The sequence below is a fragment of the Macaca nemestrina genome, chromosome 5, assembly GCF_043159975.1.
Source record: "Macaca nemestrina isolate mMacNem1 chromosome 5, mMacNem.hap1, whole genome shotgun sequence".
NCBI lineage: Eukaryota > Metazoa > Chordata > Mammalia > Primates > Cercopithecidae > Macaca > Macaca nemestrina.
Window position 1 is genome coordinate 41,588,758 of NC_092129.1, and position 25,077 is coordinate 41,613,834.

General features: G+C 40.9%; 1 protein-coding gene across 1 annotated transcript in view; it reads left to right on the plus strand.

Annotated features, from left to right (window-relative positions):
- Positions 1-277: 277 nt before the first annotated feature.
- LOC105465679 (peroxisomal biogenesis factor 7) overlaps positions 278-25,077 on the plus strand; it is a 92,776-nt gene continuing 67,976 nt past the window's right edge. Inside the window, exons 1-5 of the mRNA XM_011714253.3 lie at positions 278-482; positions 3,239-3,296; positions 4,379-4,529; positions 23,694-23,771; positions 24,151-24,259. Coding sequence (XP_011712555.2) covers positions 353-482; positions 3,239-3,296; positions 4,379-4,529; positions 23,694-23,771; positions 24,151-24,259 — 526 coding nt within the window. The 5' untranslated portion in view covers positions 278-352. The remainder of the gene's footprint in view (positions 483-3,238; positions 3,297-4,378; positions 4,530-23,693; positions 23,772-24,150; positions 24,260-25,077) is intronic.

Here is a 25,077-nt window from a genome sequence, read left to right on the forward strand (position 1 = left end):
TCCTGATGCCAGTCTTCCAAACGCTCAATGAAATTAATAAAAAACAGCACCGCAGGAGAGGCTGAGATGCAACGACAAAAGTTGTCGTAATTATTAATAATACCTAACCCTGGATTACTCCCCTGAAAGATCTGTATCTTTGCAGCAGGCGCAATTCAGTTTGGTTTCACCCAAAACAAAAATGGTCTCCGTCGGAGTCCATTTCCTGTGCGGACCAATCAGAATATCGAATACAGGGCACGGGGCCCGCACTTCCGCCCGGTCTTCCTGGTCTCTCTAATCGCGCCAGTGCGCCTCCGACTCGGAACGACTTCCGCGGCAGGGGCGGCGAGGGCCGGGGTCGGCGGGCGGGATGAGTGCGGTGTGCGGCGGACCGGCGCGGACGCTGCGGGTGCCGGGACGCCACGGCTACGCCGCTGAGTTCTCCCCGTACCTGCCGGGCCGCCTGGCCTGCGCCACCGCGCAGCACTACGGCATCGCGGGTGAGGCGGGGCCGCGCAGCCGGGGCGGGGGCGCGCAGCCGGGGCTGGGGGGCGGAGGCGGAGGCGGGGGCCAGCCGGGCTCTAGCTCCTCGCGCTCCAGGGAAAGCCCCTCTGAGCGTAGACGGTTCCGCGGGTCCGCGCCAGGGGGCAGAAGAGGCGCTGGTCGGCTCCTCTCACTTTGCGGAGCGCGAGGAGTTGGTCTGAAGCGGGAGTCGATCCTCTTCAGTTGTGTGTAAGTGCATATAGGTGTAGCCTGGTAGCCCGTGTCCTTGTTCTTTGAGACCGGCTGCCTCTGCCACCTGTCACACGCCCAGGCACACGTCCCCGTGCGGAGAGCCGGGGTAGCCTGCGCGGTACCTTGGAGCGGTCCGCTCCACACAGCTGTACGGGAAAGACGGTCTGAGCCAGAACCGCCCCAGGGCTCGCGAGTTGGCCCAGATTTCCCAGTCTGCATTCGAGCACTGAGCCACGACCTGCGGGCTGGCCGTCCTAAGAAGGATGCTCCTGAATGGACGCCTGGAGTCCAACCGGTGACACCATGAAATATATTAAGTTCAGTTCTCACCTGTAGTTGTCTCACGAGGAATGCATACTTTAGCAAGTAGCTGTTACAGACTACAGTTAATTGTCTCCAGCGGGGCGCATTGGCTCAGCCTGTAGTTACAGCTGCTCGGGAGGCTGAGGCGGGAGGACCGCTTGAGCCCGGGATGTTGAGGCTACAGTGAACTGAGATCACATCGCTGTGCCCCAGCTCAGTGAGCTGAGATCACATCACTCCACTCCAGCCTGGGTGACAGACTGCGACACCGTCTTAAAAAAGGCCAGGCGCGGTGAGGTGGCTCACGTCTGTAATCCCAGCACTTTGGGAGGCCGAGGCAGGCGGATCACCTGAGTTCGGGAGTTCCAGACCAGCTTGACCAACATGGAGAAACCCCGCCTCTACTAAAAATACAACATTAGCTAGGCGTGGTGGCGCATGCGTGTAATCCCAGCTACTCGGGAGGCTGAGGCAAGAGAATAGTTTGAACCCAGGAGGTGGAGGTTGCGGTGAGCCGAGATCGTGTCTTTGCACTACAGCCTGGGGCAACAAGAGCAAAACTGTCTCTCAAAAAAAAAGAAAAAAGAAAAAAAAGTTAATCATCCCTCTCCGTGGACTAGATGAAAAGGCATGGGTTCATTCTCGCTTTTGCCTTTTTTTTTTTTTTTTTTTTTTTGAGACGGAGTCTCGCTCTGTCGCCCAGGCTGGAGTGCAGTGGCGCTATCTCGGCTCACTGCAAGCTCCGCCTCCCGGGTTTACGCCATTCTCCTGCCTCAGCCTCCCGAGTAGCTGGGACTACAGGCGCCCGCCACCTCGCCCGGCTAATTTTTTTGTATTTTTAGTAGAGACGGGGTTTCATTGTGTTAGCCAGGATGGTCTCGATCTCCTGACCTCGTGATCCGCCCGTCTCGGCCTCCCAAAGTGCTGGGATTACAGGCTTGAGCCACCGCGCCCGGCCTCTCGCTTTTGCCTTAATTCATGTCCTAGCTATTATAGGCACTGAAGGGAGATGCAACAACTCATTTCATAATGTCAGTGGTCTGTTGTATTTTTTGTTTTGTCCTACAGCAGAAAAAAATGTTACTTCTAAAACTCAGAGAAATACTTGATTTATTTTCTTTATTAGCTCTTAGTGCTTGGCACATTCAGATTTACATGGCCCACCAGTTGGATTGAAGACTCATGAGTCTATAATGGTAGTAGTTTCCTTTTTTTCTTTTTCTTTTTAGAGACAGGGTCACACTCTGTTGCCTAGGTTCAGTAGAGTGGTGCAGTCACGGCTCACTGTAGCCTCAACCTCCTGGGCTCAAATGATCCTCCTGTCTCAACCTCCCCAGTAGCTGGGACCACAGGCACGTACCACCACACCTGGCTAATTTTTGATTTTTTATTTTTGTAGAGAAGGTATCACTGTGTTGCCCAGGCTTGTTCTGAACTGGGTGCAAGCGATCCTCCTGCCTTGGACTTCCAAAGTGCTAGGATTACAGGCGTGAGCCACTGTGACTGGCCTGTAAATGCTACTTAAAATCTTATGCAAAAACTCTTTAAAAGGAATTGGTATTTAAAAAAACATTCAGTCATGTTTAAATAGAAGAGATTTTCCCCCTTGGTCTCTATAAAAGTAAATATAACTTTTAAAATACAATGGCCCTTTGGTAAAATAATCTTTGACGGGTAACATATTAATACTGTTTTCAGTGGTGTATTACCACCAGTTATGTGGTAAATCCCACCAGGTATCTCCGCATTCATATTTTGCTTTGAAATCCTGTGTTAGATGTATTTTAGATTTACTGGTGAGGAGTGCAGTCCCTGGGGTCTGTAAGCCAGAGGTTTCTCATCTGTCAGTAGGGATGATAACACCAACTTGGAAGGTTTGTGTCTCTGGTGCCTTGTCTGGCTACAGAGTAGGCCCTTAAGTATTTCACCCCTTTGTTAGGCCCATGTCTGGATTCCAATCTTAGGTGCAATGGGAAGTTGAATATTTAGTAACTGAAGTACAATATGGAAAAACAGAAATAGAGAACACATTTGGTATTCATGTCCCAAAAACTTTAGGGAGAAATTGATCACCTGACTGTTTGGTATTTAAGGTCCGAAAAACTCGGGGGAGAAATTTGTGGTATTAAAATCAGGTACCAATTACTTGATAACTCCTTGACTTTTGATGTTACCCTGGCAGGTTCAAAGGGATGACCTTGATTTTTTTTCTCTTTAGGCTGTGGAACCCTACTAATACTGGATCCAGATGAATCTGGGCTAAGGCTTTTTAGAAGGTAAGGGGGCTGAAATTATTAAAGGTATTTACTGTTGCTATTAAAGCCTTAATAGAGTTAGGTTTTGACTCTTTGGTTAATGTTTTAATATACAATATAAAAGGAACCTTGGCGTTTGCATAGGATGAAGCTTATTTTTAGCTGGTTGTGGTGGTGCACACTCATAGTCCCAGCTATTCCCAAGTCTGAGGCAGAAGGATCACTTGAGGCCAGGAGTTCAAGACCAGCCTCATGGGCATAGGGTCCCCCACTATGTTAGGGGCACCCCGTCTCTAAAAGAAATTTTTTTTTTATGCACAGAATCTGGCTCTGTCACCCAGGCTAGAGTACAGTGGCGCAATCTTGGCTCATTGCAATCTTTCAGCCTCCCGGGTTCAAGTGATTCTCCTGCCTCAGCCTCCCGAGTAGCTGGGATTATAGGTGTCCGCCACCATGCCCAGCTAATTTTTGTATTTTTTAGTAGAGACAGGGTTTCACCATTTTGGCCAGGCTAGTCTCAAACTCCTGACCTCTGGTGATCTGCCCGCCTTGGTCTCCCAAAGAGCTGGTGTTATATGTGTGAGCCACTGGGCCCGGCCTAAAAATTTTTTTTAAAGATTAGCTATGCCGTGGTGCACACCTGTTGTCCCAGCTACTTGGGAGGCTGAGGTGGGAGGATTGCTTGAGTCCAGTTCAGGGCTGCAGTGAGCTGGGATTGGGCCACTACACTCTAGCCTGGGTGACAGAACAAGACTCTTTCTCTTAAATAAAAAACAAAACAAATCTGAAGCCTGTCTCTTAGTGTCCACTCGTAAATTATAAAACTTAAACATAAAAAAATATGGAGTAGTATATTGTGTAGCATTACATTTTTGGACTGTTACGTTCCACTGGACTGTTTTTTTAACCTTTCTGAATCTGTTGCCATATTTGTCAAGTACCTGCTCTCTTAACTCCCATAGTTGTGAAGATTACATGAGATATACGTGTTAAAATATGTGATAAATTGTAAGAAAAAAACCATAATTATAATTGTTATTTGTTATTGTTGTTGTGTCGCTGCCTATGTAAGTGTTGTGTTTTTTTGTTTTTTCCTAGTGTAGCTTTGACTGGAATGATGGTTTGTTTGATGTGACCTGGAGTGAGAACAATGAACACGTCCTCATCACCTGTAGTGGCGATGGCTCGCTGCAGCTCTGGGACACTGCCAAAGCTGCGGGGCCACTGCAAGTCTATAAAGAACACACTCAGGAGGTAGGAGGGGAATCTTTCTGAGCTGGTTATTTTTCTTTCTTCGACTTTGGTTGAAATCCATTTGGGGATGTACACATGGAGAAATATCTTCAGGGGACAAGTTTAAACTTTAGCATTTCGTATACATATTAGATGTCACTTATTATTTGATTATTCAAACATAAAGTACCTTTGGCCTAAGGAGCTGGGAAAGAAAAGAAAAGGTCAGTCTTCTCATTAGGCAGAAGAAACGCCTCCAGCAGTATACTCTGGCACCATTTCCTCCTGAGAGGCCCATCACTTTCTTTGTGCTCTAAGAATGTGCTTGCCACATGGTGCCTTAAGGTAGAGGTAGGTGGACTTTTCACATAGACGTCATAAGATTGCCTTTGGGGCTTCAGTGAGATTCTCGAGGTGTTTCAGAGTATATTGGAGCAAGAGCATAAAATACTGAGTATGAGGCAGGACTTACTGAAGGGATTTTATATCTAAATCTGGTTCATGTGTCTAGATTTTGTGTGTGTATATGTATAGCATAGAAAATAGTTTGGGCTTCAGTTATACTAACATACATGTATATTTTCAGTGAACATAATAATGAAGACATCCTCTTTTTGTGTTTTTACCTTAAATGTTTTAAGATTTTCCTTAAGGTAGCAGTACATCCTTCAAATGACAACTTGCTACCCTACTTTCAAATTTTTGTCCACCACAGTGCCTGGCCCGAGAAGGCCCTCAATAAATGCTTATTAGATGCAGGAATATCAGTCTTTTGTGGTAAAGATTAGTTATGTGAGGGATCCAGATGTTTTATAGCTATAGCTATTGACAATCAAGATTTCTAAGATTGTTACTGAAATAATGAAAAATTTTAATTTTTTTTTTAATTGTGATAGCTATTTGAATAAATGTAGTTGTAAATTATCATGTTTTCAGGGAATTACTGAGTACTAAGACAATTTTGGTAAAGGAGAAGTTTTAGTTTCAGGATGATCAGTGCACGAATCTCTACAGAACAGTATGTCCAAAATTCAGATACTTTTGTGGAACATATGTGAATTTTGTGTGTGTGTGTGTGTGTGTGTGTGTATGTGTGTCAGGGCCTCACTCTGTTGCCCAGGCTAGTGCAATCTTGGCTTACTGCAACCTCCACCTTCTGGACTTAAGCCATTCTCGTGTCTTAGCCACCCAAGTAGCTGGGATTACAGATGTGCGCCACCATTCTCTGCTAATTTTTGTATTTTTAGTAGAGACGGGTTTCACCATGTAGGCTAGGCTGGTCTTGAACTCCTGGGCTCACGTGATCCACCTGCCTTGGCCTCCCAAAGTGCTGGGATTATAGGCGTGAGCCACCGTGCCCAGTCAATTTGTGTGTGTGTGTTGTGTGTGTGTGTGTTTGTAGAGATGGAGTTTCGCTATGTTGCCCAGGCTAGTTTTTGTGATTTTTGACATTTTTTTTTTCTTTTCTCATTTGTATTATAATTAATTTAATGTTTTTCTTTTCCTTCTTTCTTTTTTAAAAAATACTTTTCTTTTTAGAAGTTTTTTTTTCCTTTTCTTAAATCTTTGGTGCCTTTTATTACCTATATAAATTCAAGGGTGATAACTAACATCATAAAATAATATTGCTACTTAAGTTAAATTCAGTATATTGACTTAATGTTTTTCTTTTAATCAACTAAAGTTGTTGCTTCATTTATCCTAAAACACTAATATTCATGAAACAATGGGGTTGATGGCTACTTTAGTATGTACATTTATTTGTTTTTAATGTATATTAAGATAAATAAGTAATGAATAAAATAAATGTATGTACCAGTTAAAATAATCTCTTGTGCACCTACTTTCTGGGAAATGCTGTTCTAGGATGTCCTGGATGGATGGTCACTCAGTCTTCATCTCAGTGAAAGTAAATTTCACTTTCTCTTGAGATAACTTATTTGATTTTTAGGTTGTTCTGATGATTAAGAAACTGCTTCTTGTAAGCCCAAATCTACCTTCTATAGCAACCAACTGCTGCTCTTAGTGCCTTTCTCTGAAGTGGTAAGACCGAGTCCAGCCCCTTTTGTCCAGGAAACCTCTTGAAAATAGCCACTGTGCTCTCTTCCAGACTGTGCACTTGTCATTTCATTGCCCTGTCCTCAGATGACATGATCTTTACATCTTTCATCTTCCTGGTAGCCTCCTTTGATAATCCTTGAAACAGTGCCTTAGAAAGGGGCACTGTTTTTCAGTGCCCCTTTCAATATATATCTAATTTATTCCAGAAATGTGATGAAGGGCTAAGCTTTATAAGATTTTACCACCATAGTCTTGAGCCCCTAGTTCTAATAATATTACCTAAAGTGGCTATACATTGTTCTCAGCCATGTCTTAGTGTTAGGTTACTTTGAGTCTACTAGTAACACACTTACCTCTTTTATTATTTGAACTGCTGTTAAACCAGTTTTACATCATTCTATAATTTTGCAACCGATCTATTGAACTGAAGATACACTTCTGTTTTTTAACTTTTTAAATTTGTTTTGCATGCTACTATTCTAGTTAGCCTTTGTTTTCTTTTCAAATGCAATTTTTGGTAAGCGTTTGTATCAGGATGCCTTGAATGTTAGTGTAATAGAAAAGAAGTAGCTTCAACAGTCAGAGTTTACTATTTCACATATTTTGCTTGGTTATGTGAAAAATAAATGAAGATAACCTTTTTAGGTATTTGTTACAGCAGCACCCCTAATTATTGGCACCAATTTCTGCCTCAGTCTACTCAGGCTGCTGTAACAAAGTATTATAGACTGGGTGCCTTATAAAGAACAGAAATTTATTTCTTACTGTTCTGGAGGTTGGAAGTCCAAGGTCAGGGTGCCCACATGGTTGGGTTCTGATTAGAGTCCTTTTTCAGGTCAAAGACTACTACTATCTTTTCGTTGTATCTGCAGGTGATGGAAAGCGGATGAGAGAGGTTTTGGAAATCCCTTTTATAAGGGCACTAATCCCTTTCATGAGGGCTCTACATTCATGACCTAATTACCCCCCAGAGGCCGTACCTCCTAATACCATTACATTGTAGGGGGTTAAGATTTCAACTTGTGAGTTTTGTGGGGACATATTCAGTCCATTGCATATGCAAAATACTCAAAAATACTTAAAAGGATTTGAGCTCAAATGAGAGTTTTAAGGAGCTTGTAAATATTTGTTGAATAAATTAATAAATGAGGCTGAGTGCGGTAGTCATGCCTGTAATCCTAATACTTTGGAAGGTCGAGGTTGGCAGATCGCTTAAGGCCAGGAGTTTGAGACCAGCCTGGCCAACATGGTGAAACCCCGCCTCTACTAAGAATACAAAAATTAGCTGGGTGTGGTAGTGTACACCTGTAGTCCCAGCTATTTGGTGACTGAGGCATGAGAATCACTTGAGCCTGGGAGGTGGTGGTTGCAGTGAGCTGAGATTGTGCCACTGTACTCCATCCTGGACAACAGAGTGAGACTCTGTCTTAAAAAAAAATTTATTAAAAAAAAGTTGATAAATGAATGAACATAGCCAATTTCTGTTTGTTTGTTTGTTTGTTTGTTTTTCCACCAGTATGTTCAGGGAAGCTATGTTGTGAAATGGAACAGCAACTAATGGCTCATTTTCTTCTATGGAAGAGATTATATAATAAAGATGTATGGCATGGTTTTAGTCAATCTGGGATTCAAATCCCAGCTTTGTAAGTTACCTGTTGTGAGACCTTGCATATGTCACATGTTTTTCCTAAACTTGAGTGTTTTTATTTGCAAACTAAGTTTATTAGTAGTCTGTATCACAGGGTTGCTGTGAGTGCTTGAACTAGAACCAGCATTGAATAAATATGAGCTAGTATTATTATTTGCTCTTATTTTAATAGGGTTTGAAAAATACAAAACAAGTTAGAACTTTTCCAGTTACCCATTTTATCACTTGATGGCTGTGTGTCCAACAGTCAATGTTCAAGTTGTCAGATGAAGCAAAAAAGAGAAATCCAAGATTTAGATATATTTTAGGCTTTGAGGAATGAAGGTCTTGGTGAAATGAAAAGAAAGAAAAACGTGGACATTATCTGTGTGAATGGTTGCTAAACTTAGCATCGAAGTAGGAATCAAATTGTTCTGTGTATTGTTTAACTAGTGTCTACAGAGGTCATTGTGTCTTTTGAGTCCCATAAAATGCCTTTGGCTTTGCTTATTCTAATGCTGCTGAATATATAATAAAAAATTTTAAAAATTCAGTGAGAATAGAAAAATAAGAGTGAATCGACAATTTTATTTCACTGCTTTCTGACTTAAAACACTGTGCTACTGAGAGTGAGTTAAAGTGACTTTAAAGATGACATAAATCAATGTAATATATTAATTTCTAATTTTCAAACTAATGAGTTTGCTTATCACAGTTTAAAAAAGTTAAAATTTGTTTTCATTGTCAAATAGCAAGGTTTATCAATTTGCTGAATTTTTATAACATATTTGATCCATTGAGGTTTTTGAGCATTGCTTATAAAAACTTATTTTTGACCTAAGTATGCAACTATTAGTATTCTGTTATGGAGGAAATGTATTTGCTTATACATTTTAAGAGTTAAAATCTTGTTTATTTTAAAAAATGAATCAATTATTTGCTTTTTGATAATGATAGAAGTTGAGAAGTCAATAATGATAGGTACTGTATTAGTCTGTTTTCACATTGTTATAAAGAAATACCTGAGAGTGGGTAATTTATAAAGGAAAGAGGTTTAATTGACTCTCAGTTCTGCATGAATGGGGAGGCCTCAGGAAAGTTAACATTATGGCAGAAGGTGAAGGGGAAGCAGATGACCTTCTTCACGAGGCAGCAGGAGAGAGAGAAAGAGAGAGAGAGAAAGCAGGGGAAACTGCCACTTTTAAAACCGTCAGATCTTTTGAGAACTCCTCACTATCACAAGAACAGCGTGGGGGAAACTGCTCCCGTGATCTGATGACTTCCTACCAGGTTCCTCCCTTGACACATGGGTATTACAATTCAAGATGAGATTTGGGTGGGGATACAGAGCCAAACTGTATCATTCCACTCCTGGCCCCTCTCAAAGCTCATGTCCTTTTCACGTTTCAAAACCAATCATGACTTTCCAGCAGTCCCCCAAAGTCTTAACTTATTCCAGCATTAACCCAAAAGTCCAAGTCCAAAGTCTCATCTGACACAAGGCAAGTCCCTTTTGTCTATGAGCCTATAAAATACAAAACAAGTTAGTTACTTCTAAGATACAGTGGGGCTATAGGCATTGGCTAAATGTTTCAAATGGGAGAAGTTGGGCAAAACAAAGGGGCCATAGGCCCCATGCAAGTCGGAAACCCAGCAGGGCAGTTATTAAATCTTAAAGCTTTGAAATGATCTCCTTTGACTCCATATCTCACATCCAAGGGGTGGGCTCCCGTGGCCTTGGGCAGCTCTACCCTTGTGGCTCTGAAGGGTGCAGTCCTCATGGCTGCTTTCACTGGCTGGCATTGAGTGCCTGTGGCTTTTCCAGGTGTATAATACAAGCTGTCAGTGAATCTACCTTTCTGGGGCCTGGGGGACAGTGGCTGTCTCCTCACAGCTCCAGTAGGCAGTGCCCCAGTAGGGACTCTGTGTGGGGGCTTCAACCCCACATTTTCCTTCTATACTGCCCTAGCAGATGTTCTCCATGAGGGCTCCACCCCTGCAGCAGACTTCTGCCTGGACATTCAGGTGTTTCCATACATCCTCTGAAATCTAGGTAGAGGTTAAACTCTTATCTTCTAAACTCTTGTCTTCTGTGCGCCCACAGACCCAACACCACATAGAAGCTGCCAAGGTTTAGGGCTTGCACTCTCAGAAACAATGGCTCTAGCTGTACCTTGGTTCTTTTTAGCCATGACTGGAGCTAAAGCAGCTGGATGCAGGACAGCATATCTTGAGGCTGCACAGAGCAGCAGGGCCACTGAGGCCCACAAAACCGTTTTTCCCTCCTATGCCACTAGGCCTGTGGTGGGAGGGGCTGCTGCAAAGATCTCTGATATGCCCTGGAGATGTTTTCCCCGTTGTTTTGGCTATTAACACTGGGCTCGTTGTTACTTATGCAAATTTCTGCAGCAGGTTTGAATTTTCCCCCAGGAAATAGGTTTTTCTTTTCCACCTCATGGTTAGGCTGCAAATTTTCTAAACTTTCATGCTCTGCTTCACTTTTAAATATAAGTTCCAAATTCAAATAATCTCTTCATGAATCCATGTGACTGTACACTTTTAGAAACAACCGGGTCACTTCTTGAATGCTTTGGTGCTTAGAAATCTCTTTTGCCAGACACCCTAAATCATCTTTCTCAAGTTCAAACTTCCACGGATCTCTAGGGCAGGGGCAAAATGCCACCAGTCTCTTTGCTAAAGCATAGCATGAATGACCTTTACTGCAGTTCCCATTAAGTTCCTGACCTCTATTTGAGACCGTCTCAGCCTGAACTTCATTTTTTATATCACTATTAGCATTTTGTTCAGAACCATTCAAGAAGTCTTTGAGAAGTTCCAAACTTTCCCACATCTTCCTGTCTTCTGAGCCCTCAGACTGTTCCAACCTCTGCCCATTGCCCAGTTCCAAAGTTGCTTTTACATTTTCAGATTATCTTTATAGCAGTACCTCACTATCCTGGTACCAATTCTCTGTATTAGTCCTTTTTCACACTGCTATAAAGAAATACCTGAGACTGGGTACTTTATAAAGGAAAGAGGCTTAATTGACTCATGGTTCTGCATGGCTGGGGAGGCCTTAGGAAACTTACAATCATGGTGGAAAGTGAAGAGGAAGCAGACGCCTTCTTCAGAAGGCGACAGGAGAGAGAGAGCAGGGGAAACTGCCACTTTTAAAAGCATCAGATCTCATGAAAACTCACGATCACTAGAACAGCATGGGGGAAACTGCACCCATGATCCAGTCACCTCCCACCAGGTCCCTCCCTCAACACATGGGAATTACAATTCAAGATGAGATTTGGGTGGGGACACAAAACCAAACCATATCAGGTGCCAATAAAAAATATTAATGCAGAATGACAACCAGTCCTGCATTTAAAATCAGTGTGTTTTCTTCAGAAATGCATTTATGTTTAAAACTACACAACAGATTTATCAACTGAAGGCATTTTTTTCTTTCTTTGCATCCTGTTTCTTTTTAAAAAATTGAGGAAATAGTTGGACTTGATATATTTCCTTTTGCATATTTAGTCATGCCCAGCCATTGATTTTGGAATAGGTTACTGCAATAAGATTTTATTAGAATTTATAATAGCCATTTAAAACTTCTCCCTGTAAAGATTGTGATTGTACAGAAAAATAGTTTCTAGTTAAATGTCAGTTGAATCAATTCTCCCTTTTTGGATTTTACTGCCATTAGGATGTGATATGTCATCACCTTTCAATTCTCATGTTTTAAAAGCATTTACCTTCTTTTGACTTTGTTTTATATTTTAAAGTTTAGACTTGTATTAAAAAAGGGAGACATGTCTCTACTTGTAGCACATATTATGTGCCAGGCATGTGTCAGTCATTGAAGATGCAGATATAAATAAGACTCATGTGCTGTTCTCTGGTTGTAATTCTGGGACATGTAAACAAACCGTTTAGGGTTCCATGTAAATTAAAAAATAAAACAAAAAAAACATTCCGTACAAGATGATAGATGTTGAAAAGAGGTATCTAGAAGGTACATAGAGAGGAGAACTAGGGACTTCCACAGATGAGGTGCTATTTGACCTGAGTCTTGGGCTGTTAGTAGTTTTTAGTAGTTTGCTAGGCAGCCCTAAGGGAAAGGGATATTTCTTTTTTTGTTTTGTTTTTATCTTGAGATGGAGTCTCACTCTGTTGCCCAGGCAGAGTGCAGTGGCACAATCTCAGCTCACTGCAACCTCTGACTCCTGAGGCAAGCAATCCTCTGGCCTCCTGAGCTCGAGCAATCCTCCTGCCTCAGCCTCCTGAGTAGCTGGGACTATAGGTGCGTGCCACCACGCCTGGCTAATTTTTGAATTTTTTGTAGAGATGGAGTTTCTCCATGTTGCCCAGGTTGGTCTCAAACTCCTGGGCTCAAGCAATTCACTTACCTTGGCTCCCCAAAGTCCTGAGATTATAGGCATGAGCCACACACCTAACCGAAAAGGACATTTCTGATGGAGAAGAGCCTCTACAAAAGTTAAGATTTGTGGAAGAGCGAGGCATATCCACACAACCACATGTCCTTTGATGTGCCTGGAGCATAGAGTGTGTGTGCTAGGAGATGGTGTAACGGAGGTGGGTAAGGTTCATATCCTGATGGGCCTTGAATACCTTATCGTGGGGGTTGGACTTTATGCTTTTAAAATTCAGGAGAAAGATGAATTGTGTAGATTTTGGGCCACACACTGTGGGCAGAAAACAGGACGTACATGGATAGGTAAGTATTGTCCATTTTCTACTTAATCCACTTCTTCAAGTATTAGTTGTCAAGTAGGATTAGACTATAATTCAGGCATCTGGAATTTTAATACTTAACATAAAAAAGGTATGCAAAGGCTTGTCTTAACTCTGTAGTTTATTTTATTTATTTATTTATTTATTTATTTATTTATTTATTTATTGAGATGGAGTTTCACTCTTGTTGCCCAGGCTGGAGTGCAATGACACGATCTCGGCCCACTGCGACCTCTGCCTCCCGGGTTCAGGTGATTCTCCTGCCTCACTCTCCCAAGTATCTGGACTAACAGGCATGCGCCACCACACCCTACTAATTTTGTATTTTTAGTAGAGATGGGGTTTCACCATGTTGGTCAGGCTGGTCTTGAACTCCTGACCTCAGGTGTTCTGCCTACCTCAGCCTCCCAAAGTGCTGGGATTACAGGCTTGAGCTTGTGCCCAGCCTTAGGTCTGTGGTTCTTAAACTTTGCAACAGATTAGCATTGCTTTGGGACCTTTTAAAAATTTTTGTTTGTTTGTTTGTTTTCTTTTTTTTTTGAGATAAAGTCTTGCTCTCTTGCCCAGGCTGGAGTGCAGTGGCATGTTCTCAGCTCACTGCAACCTCCACCTCCTGGGTTCAAGCAGTTCTACTGCCTCAGCCTCTTGAGTAGCTTAGATTATAGGCGTGTGCCACCATGCCTGGCTAATTTTTGTATTTTTAGTAGAGATGGGATTTCACCATGTTGGCCAGGCTGGTCTCGAACTCCTGACCTCATGATTCGCCTGCCTCCTCCTCCCAGAGTGCTGGGATTACAGGCGTGGGCCACTGCGTCCAGCCAGAAGCTTTAAAATATCTTCATGCCCAGGTCACAGTGTCTGGGACTGGAGCCAGATATCAGTATTATTTAAAGATTCCCAGATGATTTCAATGTGCAGCATTGTTTGGAAGCCACTGCCTTGACTTGATAAGTGTTCAATTCTAATGACCTTGATATGTGTGTTATCTAATAATTTGGGGATTGCAATATTCAAAATGTAGATTTAAAAAATCTTTAATAAAAGGAGCTATTTGGTTTACCTTGCAAAATCATTATTCCCAACCCGTTATCTAACCTCAAAGTTTTCTAAAATTTTTTTAAAGAAGAGAAAATGATAGTTTTAAATAGATGGAAACTATAATAGAATATGTTCAGATAGAGAAGGACTTTCAAGCATGACTACTGCTACTGTATCTGTAGTCTCTCTCATACACACAGTGTAGGTGTCAACACTATGCATGTCTCTGAAGTGAGTTAGTGAGTGAACTGTAGATAGAAATTAAAATCCCCATCTCTGATTTTAGAATCTATTCAAAAACATATGTAGGAGAATTATGCAATTTATATGAAACTAGAAATTATGTTTGGTTTTGCTGCAAGCTAATATGAAATGAAATTATTGGCAGAGCTGTGTAAATGTATGTAAAATTTATGTTTTACATAAAGAGAGGAATAGAAGCACATATATATTTAACTGTACCAGTTATATATTATAAATATATATATATTGTGTATATACGTTTCAAAAAGAAATAACGGAAAAATAATTCAAAAACTAATAAAAATGGTTACCTTGAAAGGGGGTAAGGTAGAAATCAGGGAAAAGGGGACCAGAATGGAAATAAGATTTCTTCACATATAACTTGTATTATAGTTTTGACCTTGGAACCATTGAAATGTTTTATGTAATTAAGAATCCCAATGTATTAATAAGTTGGAAAGAAAAAGCAATTGCTAAAAATTGAAAACAAGCACATTAAAGGTCCATCAAATTGGTGCCATAACTAGGTATTGGAAATAATTATTTCAAGTGACTTTAGAAACCCAGTATTTTGATTAGACATTCCTAATAAGATCAGTCTGATAAACAAAAATAATTAGGCCTGGGCATGGTGGTTCATGCTTGTAATCCCAGCACTTTGGGAGATCAAGGCGAGTGGGTCACTTGAGGCCAGGAGTTCCAGACCAGCCTGGCCAACATGGTGAAACCCCATCTCTACTAAAAATACAAAAATTAGCTGGGTGTGGTGGTGCACACCTGTAATCTCAGCTACTTGGGAGGCTGAGGCAGGAGAATCGCTTGAACCTGGGAGGCAGAGGTTGCAGTGAGTGAAATTGTGCCACTACACTCCAGCCTGGGCAACAGAGTGAGACTCTTGTCACAAGAAACAAAAACAAAGAATTGGAAAGAAATTTGAAACTACATTCAAAAAATTTAACATTGCTACTTTGAAACTATTGTAGGATAAGGCATACCAGTAATTATGTCATTAGAAACTGAAAGTTTTAGCCAGGCACAGTGGCTCACGCCTGTAATCCCAGCACTTTGGGAGGCCGAGGTGGGTGGATCACAAGGTCAGGAGATTGAGACCATCCTGGCTAACATGGTGAAACCCCGTCTCTACTAAAAATACAAAAAAAAATTAGCCGGGTGTGGTGGTGGGCACCTGTAGTTCAGCTACTCTGGAGGCTGAGGCAGGAGAATGGCATGAACCCAGGAGGCGGAGCTTGCAGTGAGCCGAGATGTCACCACTGCCCTTCAGCCTGGGCGACAGATTGAGACTCTGTCTCAAAAAAAAAAGAAACTGAAAGTTTTAAAGTGAGAGAAAAGCATTACGAGAATAAAGAAGTAGAAACGATCTTAAAGTTGAATGGGAAATCGTCATATAAGCTTGTGATTTATTTTTCTCTGTCTGAGAAAAGTACATATTTCTTAGTTTTTTGCACAATAAAGATTTAGAAGCAGTGACAACTGAGTAGCAGTGAATATTCTTAGTGCCCTGAGTATGGCCTCTAAATACTGTTTGCCACTGACCGGAATAGTGTCTTTGGAGAAGTCGTTTATTCCAGGGCTGGGCAGGAATGCAAGACATCTTCTTGTGTCAGAAAGCAGGAAAGCTGTGAAAGGTCGCTGGAGACATATCAAAGGTTTAGAAGATACAACTTGAAGGGATTCTCATTGGCCAAAGATGAGACTATTGGAACAACCAAAAGAATGAAAGCAATGAATTTAAACACCACACACACACACACACGTATTTTCAGTCCTTATATGGAGATAGACTTGTGATTAGGAAAAATGTAGTCACTATTGAAGATTATTAGGACAACCAGCTCATTATTCTGAAAATTGATAAACAAAAGTAAAGAATCAAGGCATTTACCTTCCCTTTCTTTTATGACTTTTATTGTGGTATTATAAAATAGTTGATAAGAAAAGTTCTTTATAACAGGATTCTAGCTAATAAATGCAGAAGGAATAGCAGAAATTAGAAAATCACTATTTAGTAGCCCCTAATGAAATAATGACTCTAGGCAGGGATCACTATGGATGCTAAAACCATTAGTTGAAGATTGAAACATTCTCTGAACAATCTTAGGATCACTATAAGTGGGTCAACCAGAAATTATATGCCTCCTAATATAATTGGAAGCTAAAAAAAAAAAATGAACTAATCTGATTAAGCCTCCAGATCTAACTTCTAATTTAAAGGAAATTGGAAGGGTAGAGAAAAAAGTTAATTACCACCATGAGGAAACATTTGGGATAATCCAGAAGGCAAGACATTCTATGAGACCAATAACTTGGTTTCTTTCAACAAATAAATGTTATGGGATGTGGGGCAGAAAGATCAAGGTATGGGGAGGAGGACTGTCCTAACTTAGAAGAGGCTTAAGAGACATAACAGCTAAGTGTAAATTGTGGGTCTTGTTTGGATACTGACTCAAATAAGCTGACTGTGAAAGAAACATTTTTGGGGACAGTCAGGGAAATATGAATAGGGACTGAGTGTTAAATTATATTAAGTAGCCATTGTTAATCTCGTTGGGGTGAAATTGACCTGTGCTTATGTAAAAAACAAACTGGCCTTACCTACTGAAGTATTTAGGAGTAAAAGGTCTGATATTAAAATACCCCAGTAGTCAGCCATTCAGTCAATAATGGGACAGATGAAACATGATGGGCAACATGTTGATCATTATGGAAGGTGCGTAATGGGTGCCTGGGGGTTTATTATACTCTTCTCTCTACTTTTATGCATGTTTTAAAAAGTCCATAATGAAAAAAAGTTGAAAATTTAAGTTTCAGAGCTGGAGGTGGTGGCTCATGCATGTAATTCCAGCACTTTGGAAGGCCTAGGCAGGAGGATTACCTGAGCCCAGGATTTAGAGACCAGCCTGGGAAACATGGTAAAACCTTGTCTCTACAAAAAATTAAAAAATGAGCTGGTGTTGTGGTGTGCACCTGTGGTCCCAGCTACTCAGGAGGCTGAGGTGGGAGGATCAATTGAACCCAGAAGGTGGAGGCTGCAGTGAGCTGCGCTTGTGGCACTGCACTGCAGCCTGGGTACAGAGTGAGACCCTGTCTCAAAAGAGAAAACTAAAGTTTCACCTTAAAAGAAATATATAGCCCTTTCTAGTCACTCAGGAATTAAAAGTCAGTGACCCTTTCCTTTGTATTGATACAGATAAGAATAAAAATTCTGGACATAGTTTTTTATTTGACAACTTTTAATTAAATAGACCAACTTAAAAAGGGCAGTACTTTACAGTAGATTAAAGATGAGCTCTTTGGGAATTGGTTTCAGTAATAAAATTTGTCCTCTCAAACTGTGGTTTTGATGAGGTTCAGATTTCATAAAGCAGCACAAAACATTGTGCAGTGGGTTTTTTTTTTCTTTTTCCATTCTCCTGGTTAATTTTCTTCACCACTGCCAAGAGTTATTTCATCAGATAGGCCTCTAGAGGACCCTGCTCTTAAAGCATAAAGTCAGGCACTGCATATCTCTCTTCCTTTTTGTATTTAATTTGACCATTTGCCATGCCCACTATTTGAGTGGGAGTGGAGGGGGAGGTTGGGAATAAGGAAGAGATGGAAGAGGAGACTAACAGAAGATGTGCTTTCCATTCAGATTTGTTTCTCCTTTCCTTCATTCATTCCAGAAACTTTTATTAGCGCTACTGTGTACAAGACACTGTACCAGGCTAGCTGGGAAGACAAACACCTTAGGCATGCCCTTGCCCTCCTGGAGTCCTTGCCCTGTCTAGGGAGGCAGACTTCCGGTTATCTAATGTCTAATGTGGTAAGCGCTGTGAATGTATGCAGTGTTATGGGAAGGGAGGATTTGTCTGGGGAAGGGGCAGGGAGGGCATCCTTTGGTCTAAAGGGGAAGTTGGAATGAATTATTCAAGTGGAGAGGCCAGGGTAGTAGTGTTAGAGTCAAATGAAAGAGCACGCTTGACCAGAAAGGATAGAGCCTGTGTGCTTGGAGCTGTCAGCGTTTTGGCCATTGTGCCAAGATCAGGGGAAAGACATTGCAGATTTTAAAAATCGATGAAATATTTTATACATTATAAAAAACATGTAAGATGTAAAAATGATATATTGAACACACATATTCACCATCTAGCTTAAAGAAATGAAACATTACCTATACCATTGGAGTCCGCTGCTTACCCTTTCTGGTCCTATCCTTCCCCTCTCTCCATTTTTTTTCCTCCCTTCTTCCCAGGAGTAACCACTAGCCTAAATTTTCTATTTATATATTTTTTGCTTTTCTTTCTATTTTTACAACATATGTATGCATCCCTAAGTCATGCATAGTTTTGCATGATTTTGACCTTTGGGTAATAAGAATCAACATGGATGAATCTCACGTAATGTTGAGCGAAGATGCTAAGCTGTAGGAGCTACATATAGTGTGAAACCATTGAAAGGCTTTGTACGGGGGAGTGACATTTAATTTGTATTTTCTAAAGATTACTTTTTATGCAGTGTGGATAATGGATTGGAGGTAAACAAAAATGGATGGGGAGAACAGTTAGAAGGATGTTATAATCTAAGTGGTAACTTATGGTTGATGGTTGTAACCTCTTAAGAGAAATCATAGACAAATTCTTAGCCATAGCTCTTCAGGATCTTATCCCTCCCAACTATTCAACCTTGCTGTTCCCCAAATCTGGCAAGCTTGTTCCTTGTTCAAGGTCTTTCCCTGTTCTCTGTAACCTGAGCCTTTCATCTCGGGCCTGCAGAGTTCAATGTTTAACTGCACTCAAGTCTCTGCACAGAGAGGTCTTTCCTGGCCATTTTGTTGAGAAATGACCCCCTGCTCTTGTCATTATTTTCTGTTCTCCTTACTCTGCTTTTCCTTTGTAGTTTTTTAAAAAATTGCAACTTGAAATTATACATTTATTTATAGCATGTTTTCTGCTGCTAAAATATAAGATCCATAGGGGCTGGTCTTTTCTAAACTTGTAACCTCCCTTCCCCCCGTACCTAGTACATAGTGGGTGCTTAATAAACATTTGTTGAATAGATGAGTGAATTGATTGAAGTTGGGATAATGGAATTCATTCTTCCCTTTTCAGCTGTATCTCAGACATCTCTCTGGCTGTGAACTTTTTTCAGAGCTTGAGGTTAATGCCCAAACCCTGTCTTGCTGTCACCTCAAAGTCAGTATATATAAAATTACATTATTTTCCTTCCTTCAGTCTTTTACTTTTGTTAATGCTGTCATCACTGACAGTCCTCAGGCACAAAACCTTGGTGTTATCTTGCAGTGTTCACTACCTCCGACCTCTAGGGTGCTGTATATTCCCATTTATGTCTTTGGGGAAGTTTTCTGGTTACTGTTTGATTTCTGCTTTTTGCCTATTGACATTTTAGCCAGCCCTCAGGGCCCCGCTTCAATCCTTCTCTTAGGTCAATAGTTTGTTTTGTTTTGTTTTTGAGACAGGGTCTTACTCTGCTACCCAGACTGTAGTGCAGTGGCATGGTCACGGCTCAGTGCTGTCTTGACCTTGACCTTGTGGGCTCAAGCCATCCTCCCACCTCAGCCTCCTGGGTGGCTGGGACTACTGTTACGTGTCCCCACACCTGGCTAATTTTTAAAATTTTTTTATAGAGACGGGGTCTCGCCATATTGTCCAGGCTGGTCTCGAACTTGTGGCCTCGAGCAATCCTCCTGCTTCGGCCTCCCAAAGTGCTGGGATTACAGGCATGAGCCACCATGCCTGTTGTAGTTACTTTTTATTTAATTAAAAACAAAAAAAAACCCGCACAGTCTCCTGATCTGTTAGTTCCTCTCCCATGTCCTAATATTTTGAACATAGTATTCAGTTGCCTTTCTTTTTTTTTTTTTTTTTTTTTGAGACAGGGTCTCACTCTGTCACTCAGCCTAAAGTACAGTGCCACAATCTTGGCTCACTGCAACCTCCACCTCCCGGGAGCGATTCTCCTGGTTCAGCCTCCCGCGTGGCTGAGACTACAGGTGCATGCCATCACACCCGGCTAAGTTTTATATTTTTAGTAGAGATGGGGTTTCACCATGTTGGTCAGGGTGGTCTCGAACTCCTGGCCTTAAGTGACCCGCCTGCCTCAGCCTCCCAAAGTGCTGGGATTGCAGGCATGAGCCACCACACTCAGACTATTTCCTTCTTTATTATCCCATTTTTAACTTCACCACCGTATGTGTCCTATCTTTAGCTCTGTCCTAGAGACCTAATGCTTGCCACTTGGTTGTGCAACAGAAGACAGCTGGCAGCAACAATGCCATCCGCATGGTTTTCTTCCTATCTTTGATGTTGATTCAGGCTGGATTCTCTTGAGCCGGTGGAGGCTCCTGCAGTTTTAGAAGGTGAGAAGTCACAAGGTCTCACCTGCTGCATCACGCTGGAGGTGTATGGAGGCAGTAGAGTCTGAGCTGATGCTAGTATTTACTTAGCGATTCTCTATACCTACCTAGCAGTGATTCAGGTTGTAAAGAGAAATTTGATTGGTTAAATTATTTTAACCAATGTTTGAATGCCTATTTTACTGTGATGAACGTAGATGTACAAAATGTTTTGCTCATTAGGAGTCTCCAAAATCTAGCAGGTATGTCAGTTATGTAACATTCTTTTAAGTAAATAAAATATGGTAAATGCTGAGTTAGAAGTAGGTGCAAGCTGTTGTTGAAGGCATCATATGACTCATTGAAGGGCTTATCAGGGGAGGCTTATTTCATAAGGGATGTAATGGGCCACATCTTGACAGATAAATGGAAATTTACAAGTGGACAGGGGCTTTAAGATCCTTGTATAGGTAATTCATGAAAACACAATGGAATCAATGGGCCCAAATGTAGCTCCAGTAAAGGGTGATACCAGCAGGGGTAGAGCTTTAGTTCCTTGATATCATGGCTTAAGGTAGCCAAGAAGTTCTGATTCAGCAGTGCCCTCAAGTAGCATGCTGTACAGATAGCCTCGCATAGCGATTAAGAGTGGGCTCTGCAATTAGGCTGCCCAGGTTCTGATTTCATCTCTGTGCCTTACTAGCTTTGGGACTCTGGACAAGTTACTTAACCTCTCTGGGCCTTGACATTGTATCTACTTCATATAAATGAAAATTAAATGAAATAAAATACATAAAGTGCTTATCAACAGGATCTGACACTCAGAGTGTTCAATAAAGGTTTGCTATTTTTATTTTTGACTGTTTACATCAGCCTAAAGCAGGGGTTGGGAAACTACATCATGTGGGCCAGGACCAAATCTGGCCTGCAGTTAGATTTACAAATAAAGTTTTCTTGGAACCAAACCATGCCCATTAATTCAGTATTGACTATGGCTGCTTTGTGTGTGCTGCAAGAGCTGGGTTTAGTAGTTGTGACAGTGACCAAATAGCCTGTAAAGTCTGAAGTATTTACCATGTGGCTCTTTGTAGAAGAAATGTAACTTTTTGAAGAAACTTACCATTTACTATATGGTCCTTTGTAGGAGAAATTTAGAGGATAAAATCAAACTCTTTATCTCTCAAGATCTTCAGTGATTGCTTCCAAACCAGCCTTTTTTCTATCCATAACTAACAGATGGCAACAGTAGCTTTGGTTTTCACTGGCCCTTCTATTCCTTTCATAGCTGCTGCTGGATTGTGCTTCCTTTAGTGTCCCAACTACTCTTCTATCTTTTGCATGAATGTGGGCAGAGGCAGGGCCAGGACTAGGGTAGGATGTGTGAGGCACTCACTCTAGGTACACAATTTAAGGGGGCCCCAAAAAACTTGATAAGATAATTTGTTAATGTTTTTAAAAATAAAAATTAATGCAAAAAACCCATGATGAACAAAGTCTTGATATTTTACTTTTTTATTCCTTTTTTGGAAGCTTAATATAATTTTGTTAAACTTTTTTCCAGGTTTAGTATGATAGGCAAATAAAAATTTGTAGGCCGGGCACAGTGGCTGTAATCCTAGCACTTTGGGAGGCTGAGGTGGTAGGACTGCTTGAGCCTACAAGTTTGAGACCAGCCTGGGGAACATGGTGAGACAATGTCTCTACAAAAAATAAGAAAAAAATTAGCTGAGTGTGGTGGCACGCAAGTGTGACTCCAGCTACTTAGGAAGCTGAGGTGGGAGGACCGCTTGAACCCAGGAGGTCATAGCTGCAGTGAGCCGAGATTGTGCCACTGCACTCCAGCCTGGGCGACTGCGCAAGACCCTGTTTTGGGGGGGAAGAAAAAGAAATCTAAGTTGTACAGCTTAGTGTTTTGATCTAAATATATCTTGAGTAATGATTCCTACAGTAAAGCTAATTAACATATCCATCACTTGAATAGTTACCATTTTCTTGTTCTCACGATAAGAACATTGCAGATCTACTCTCTTAGCAAATTTCAAGTATTCAGTAATACATTATTATTTATAATAGTTACCATGATGTACATTGAATCTCTAGAAATTATTCATCTTATAACTAAAAGTTTGTATCCTTTGACCAACATATCTCCATTTCCCCCACCCCCAGCCCCTGGCAAACACTACTCTACTGTATGTTTCTCTTAAGTTTGACTTTTTTAGATTCCATATATAAGTGACGGGATCAGTATTACTGATGTTTTTTTTCCTCAGCCTCCAACATGGCTCAACATAGTACTGGGCAGCAGAGAGAAAGTAACCCACATTTAAGTGGCTTAAGCCCAGATACTCATACTTCCTACATATATGTGGGAGAGAGTAATAAGATTCAAAGTAACCTGCTGGCTGATCACCAATGTGATATACCAATGGCATATACGCAGGTCCTTGTCAGGACTAATTTCATAAAGTATAATTACTCACATATTTTGTTGAACTTAGTTTACAGGAGTGATCTGTGTATAATCTGTTGTATAAAATGAAGGAATGAAAACATTTCCAAAAGTTTTCAAATGGTTCATTTGAAATGGTTCACTGAGAGCAGTGAAGCATACATTAGAATAGCAGCATTGGATAACTAAAACTGTTTACCAAGAGATCTGGAAGGATCACCTGGTTCCTGCAAGCTTTTTCTAGGAAAGGCCAGATAGGGATATTAATTGAATTTTAATGCTTTCCAATAAACATTGACCCAGCAAGCTTTTTTAGATGACTAACTTTCTAATCTGCTTTGACATTTCTTCGTGGGGCTGCAAACAGTGATTTGTTGGTAGGTTTTAAAATATGTATAATTTGTTTCAGTGAAGAAGGTTTGGAAGTATACTGTAGAATTCTATGAAAGCAGAATGGAGTCTTATCTGTAAGGAATAAGTCTGGAGGAATGGACAAGATCAACTTCTCATTTCTCGGACACCTTGTTGAGATGGATAGGAATTATTTGATGTTTTGACATAGTAAATTAGTTGTTCTGCCTCTCACTGTTATATAACAAGAGATAAAATGCAACGTTGAACTTGATGGTCTTTTGCTTTCTAAATGCTTTTGATTGTTTTTAGGTGTATAGTGTTGATTGGAGCCAAACCAGAGGTGAACAGCTTGTGGTGTCTGGCTCATGGGATCAAACTGTCAAATTGGTATGATAGCATTATTGTATTCGAAAACAAATATTCCCCTCTCTAGAGCTTCTGCTAAATTTTCTTTTCTTTTCCAAACATACTTCTGTAGCTTTATGATTGGATAGCTGAGTTTTCTTAAAAAAAAAAAAATTAAAACATTTATTAGAACTTAAAATTTTCTAATCTTTTGGCTGTGAACTAATAGCTCAGCATTAGTTTGGCACTTAAATACCATCCTGCTTTATATCAAAATAGATCTTTAAAAATCCTTGAGATCTGTATATATATTGTATGTGTATATATAAATGTATATAGTTTATTGGTATGTATAGTATATGTAAAAGCATAAATTTGAATTTATCCCTCTTGAGCAATTGATCTATTCATTTATTTTTAGTGGGATCCAACTGTTGGAAAGTCTCTGTGCACCTTTAGAGGCCATGAAAGTATTATTTATAGCACAATCTGGTCTCCCCACATCCCTGGTTGTTTTGCTTCAGCCTCAGGTAAGTAATTCTGTATTTACCAAAAGCCTTATTTGTAGTGAATGGTGGCCTTGTTTTTACCATTAGGTGGCGCTGTGTACCTTAGATTCAAAGAGAAAACAGGAGCCTATTACTACTCTTTTGTGCTCTTTAGACTTTACTTGTTTTTTTTAAATTTTTTTTTTAATTTTTATTATTATACTTTAAGTTCTAGGGTACATGTGCACAACATGCAGGTTTGTTACATATGTATACATGTGCCATGTTGGTGTGCTGCACCCATTAACTGGTCATTTACATTAGGTATATCTCCTAATGCTATCCCTCCCCCCTTTCCCCACCCCATGACAGGCCCTGGTGTGTGATGTTCCCCATCCTGTGTCCAAGGGTTCTCATTGTTCAATTCCCACCTATGAGTGAGAACATGTGGTGTTTGGTTTTCTGTCCTTGCAATAGTTTGCTCAGAATGATGGTTTCCAGCTTTGTCCATGTCCCTACAAAGGACATGAACTCATGTTTTTTTATGGCTGCATAGTATTCCATGGTGTATATGTGCCACATTTTCTTAATCCAGTCTATCATTGATGGACATTTGGGTTGGTTCCAAGTCTTTGCTATTGTGAATAGTGCCACAATAAACATACATGTGCATGTGTCTTTATAGCAGCATGATTTATAATCCTTTGGGTATGTACCTAGTAATGGGATTGCTGGGTCAAATGGTATTTCTGGTTCTAGATCCTTGAGGAATTGCCACACTGTCTTCCACAATGGTTGAACTAGTTTACAATCCCACCAACAGTGTAAAAGTGTTCCTATTTCTCCACATCCTCTCTAGC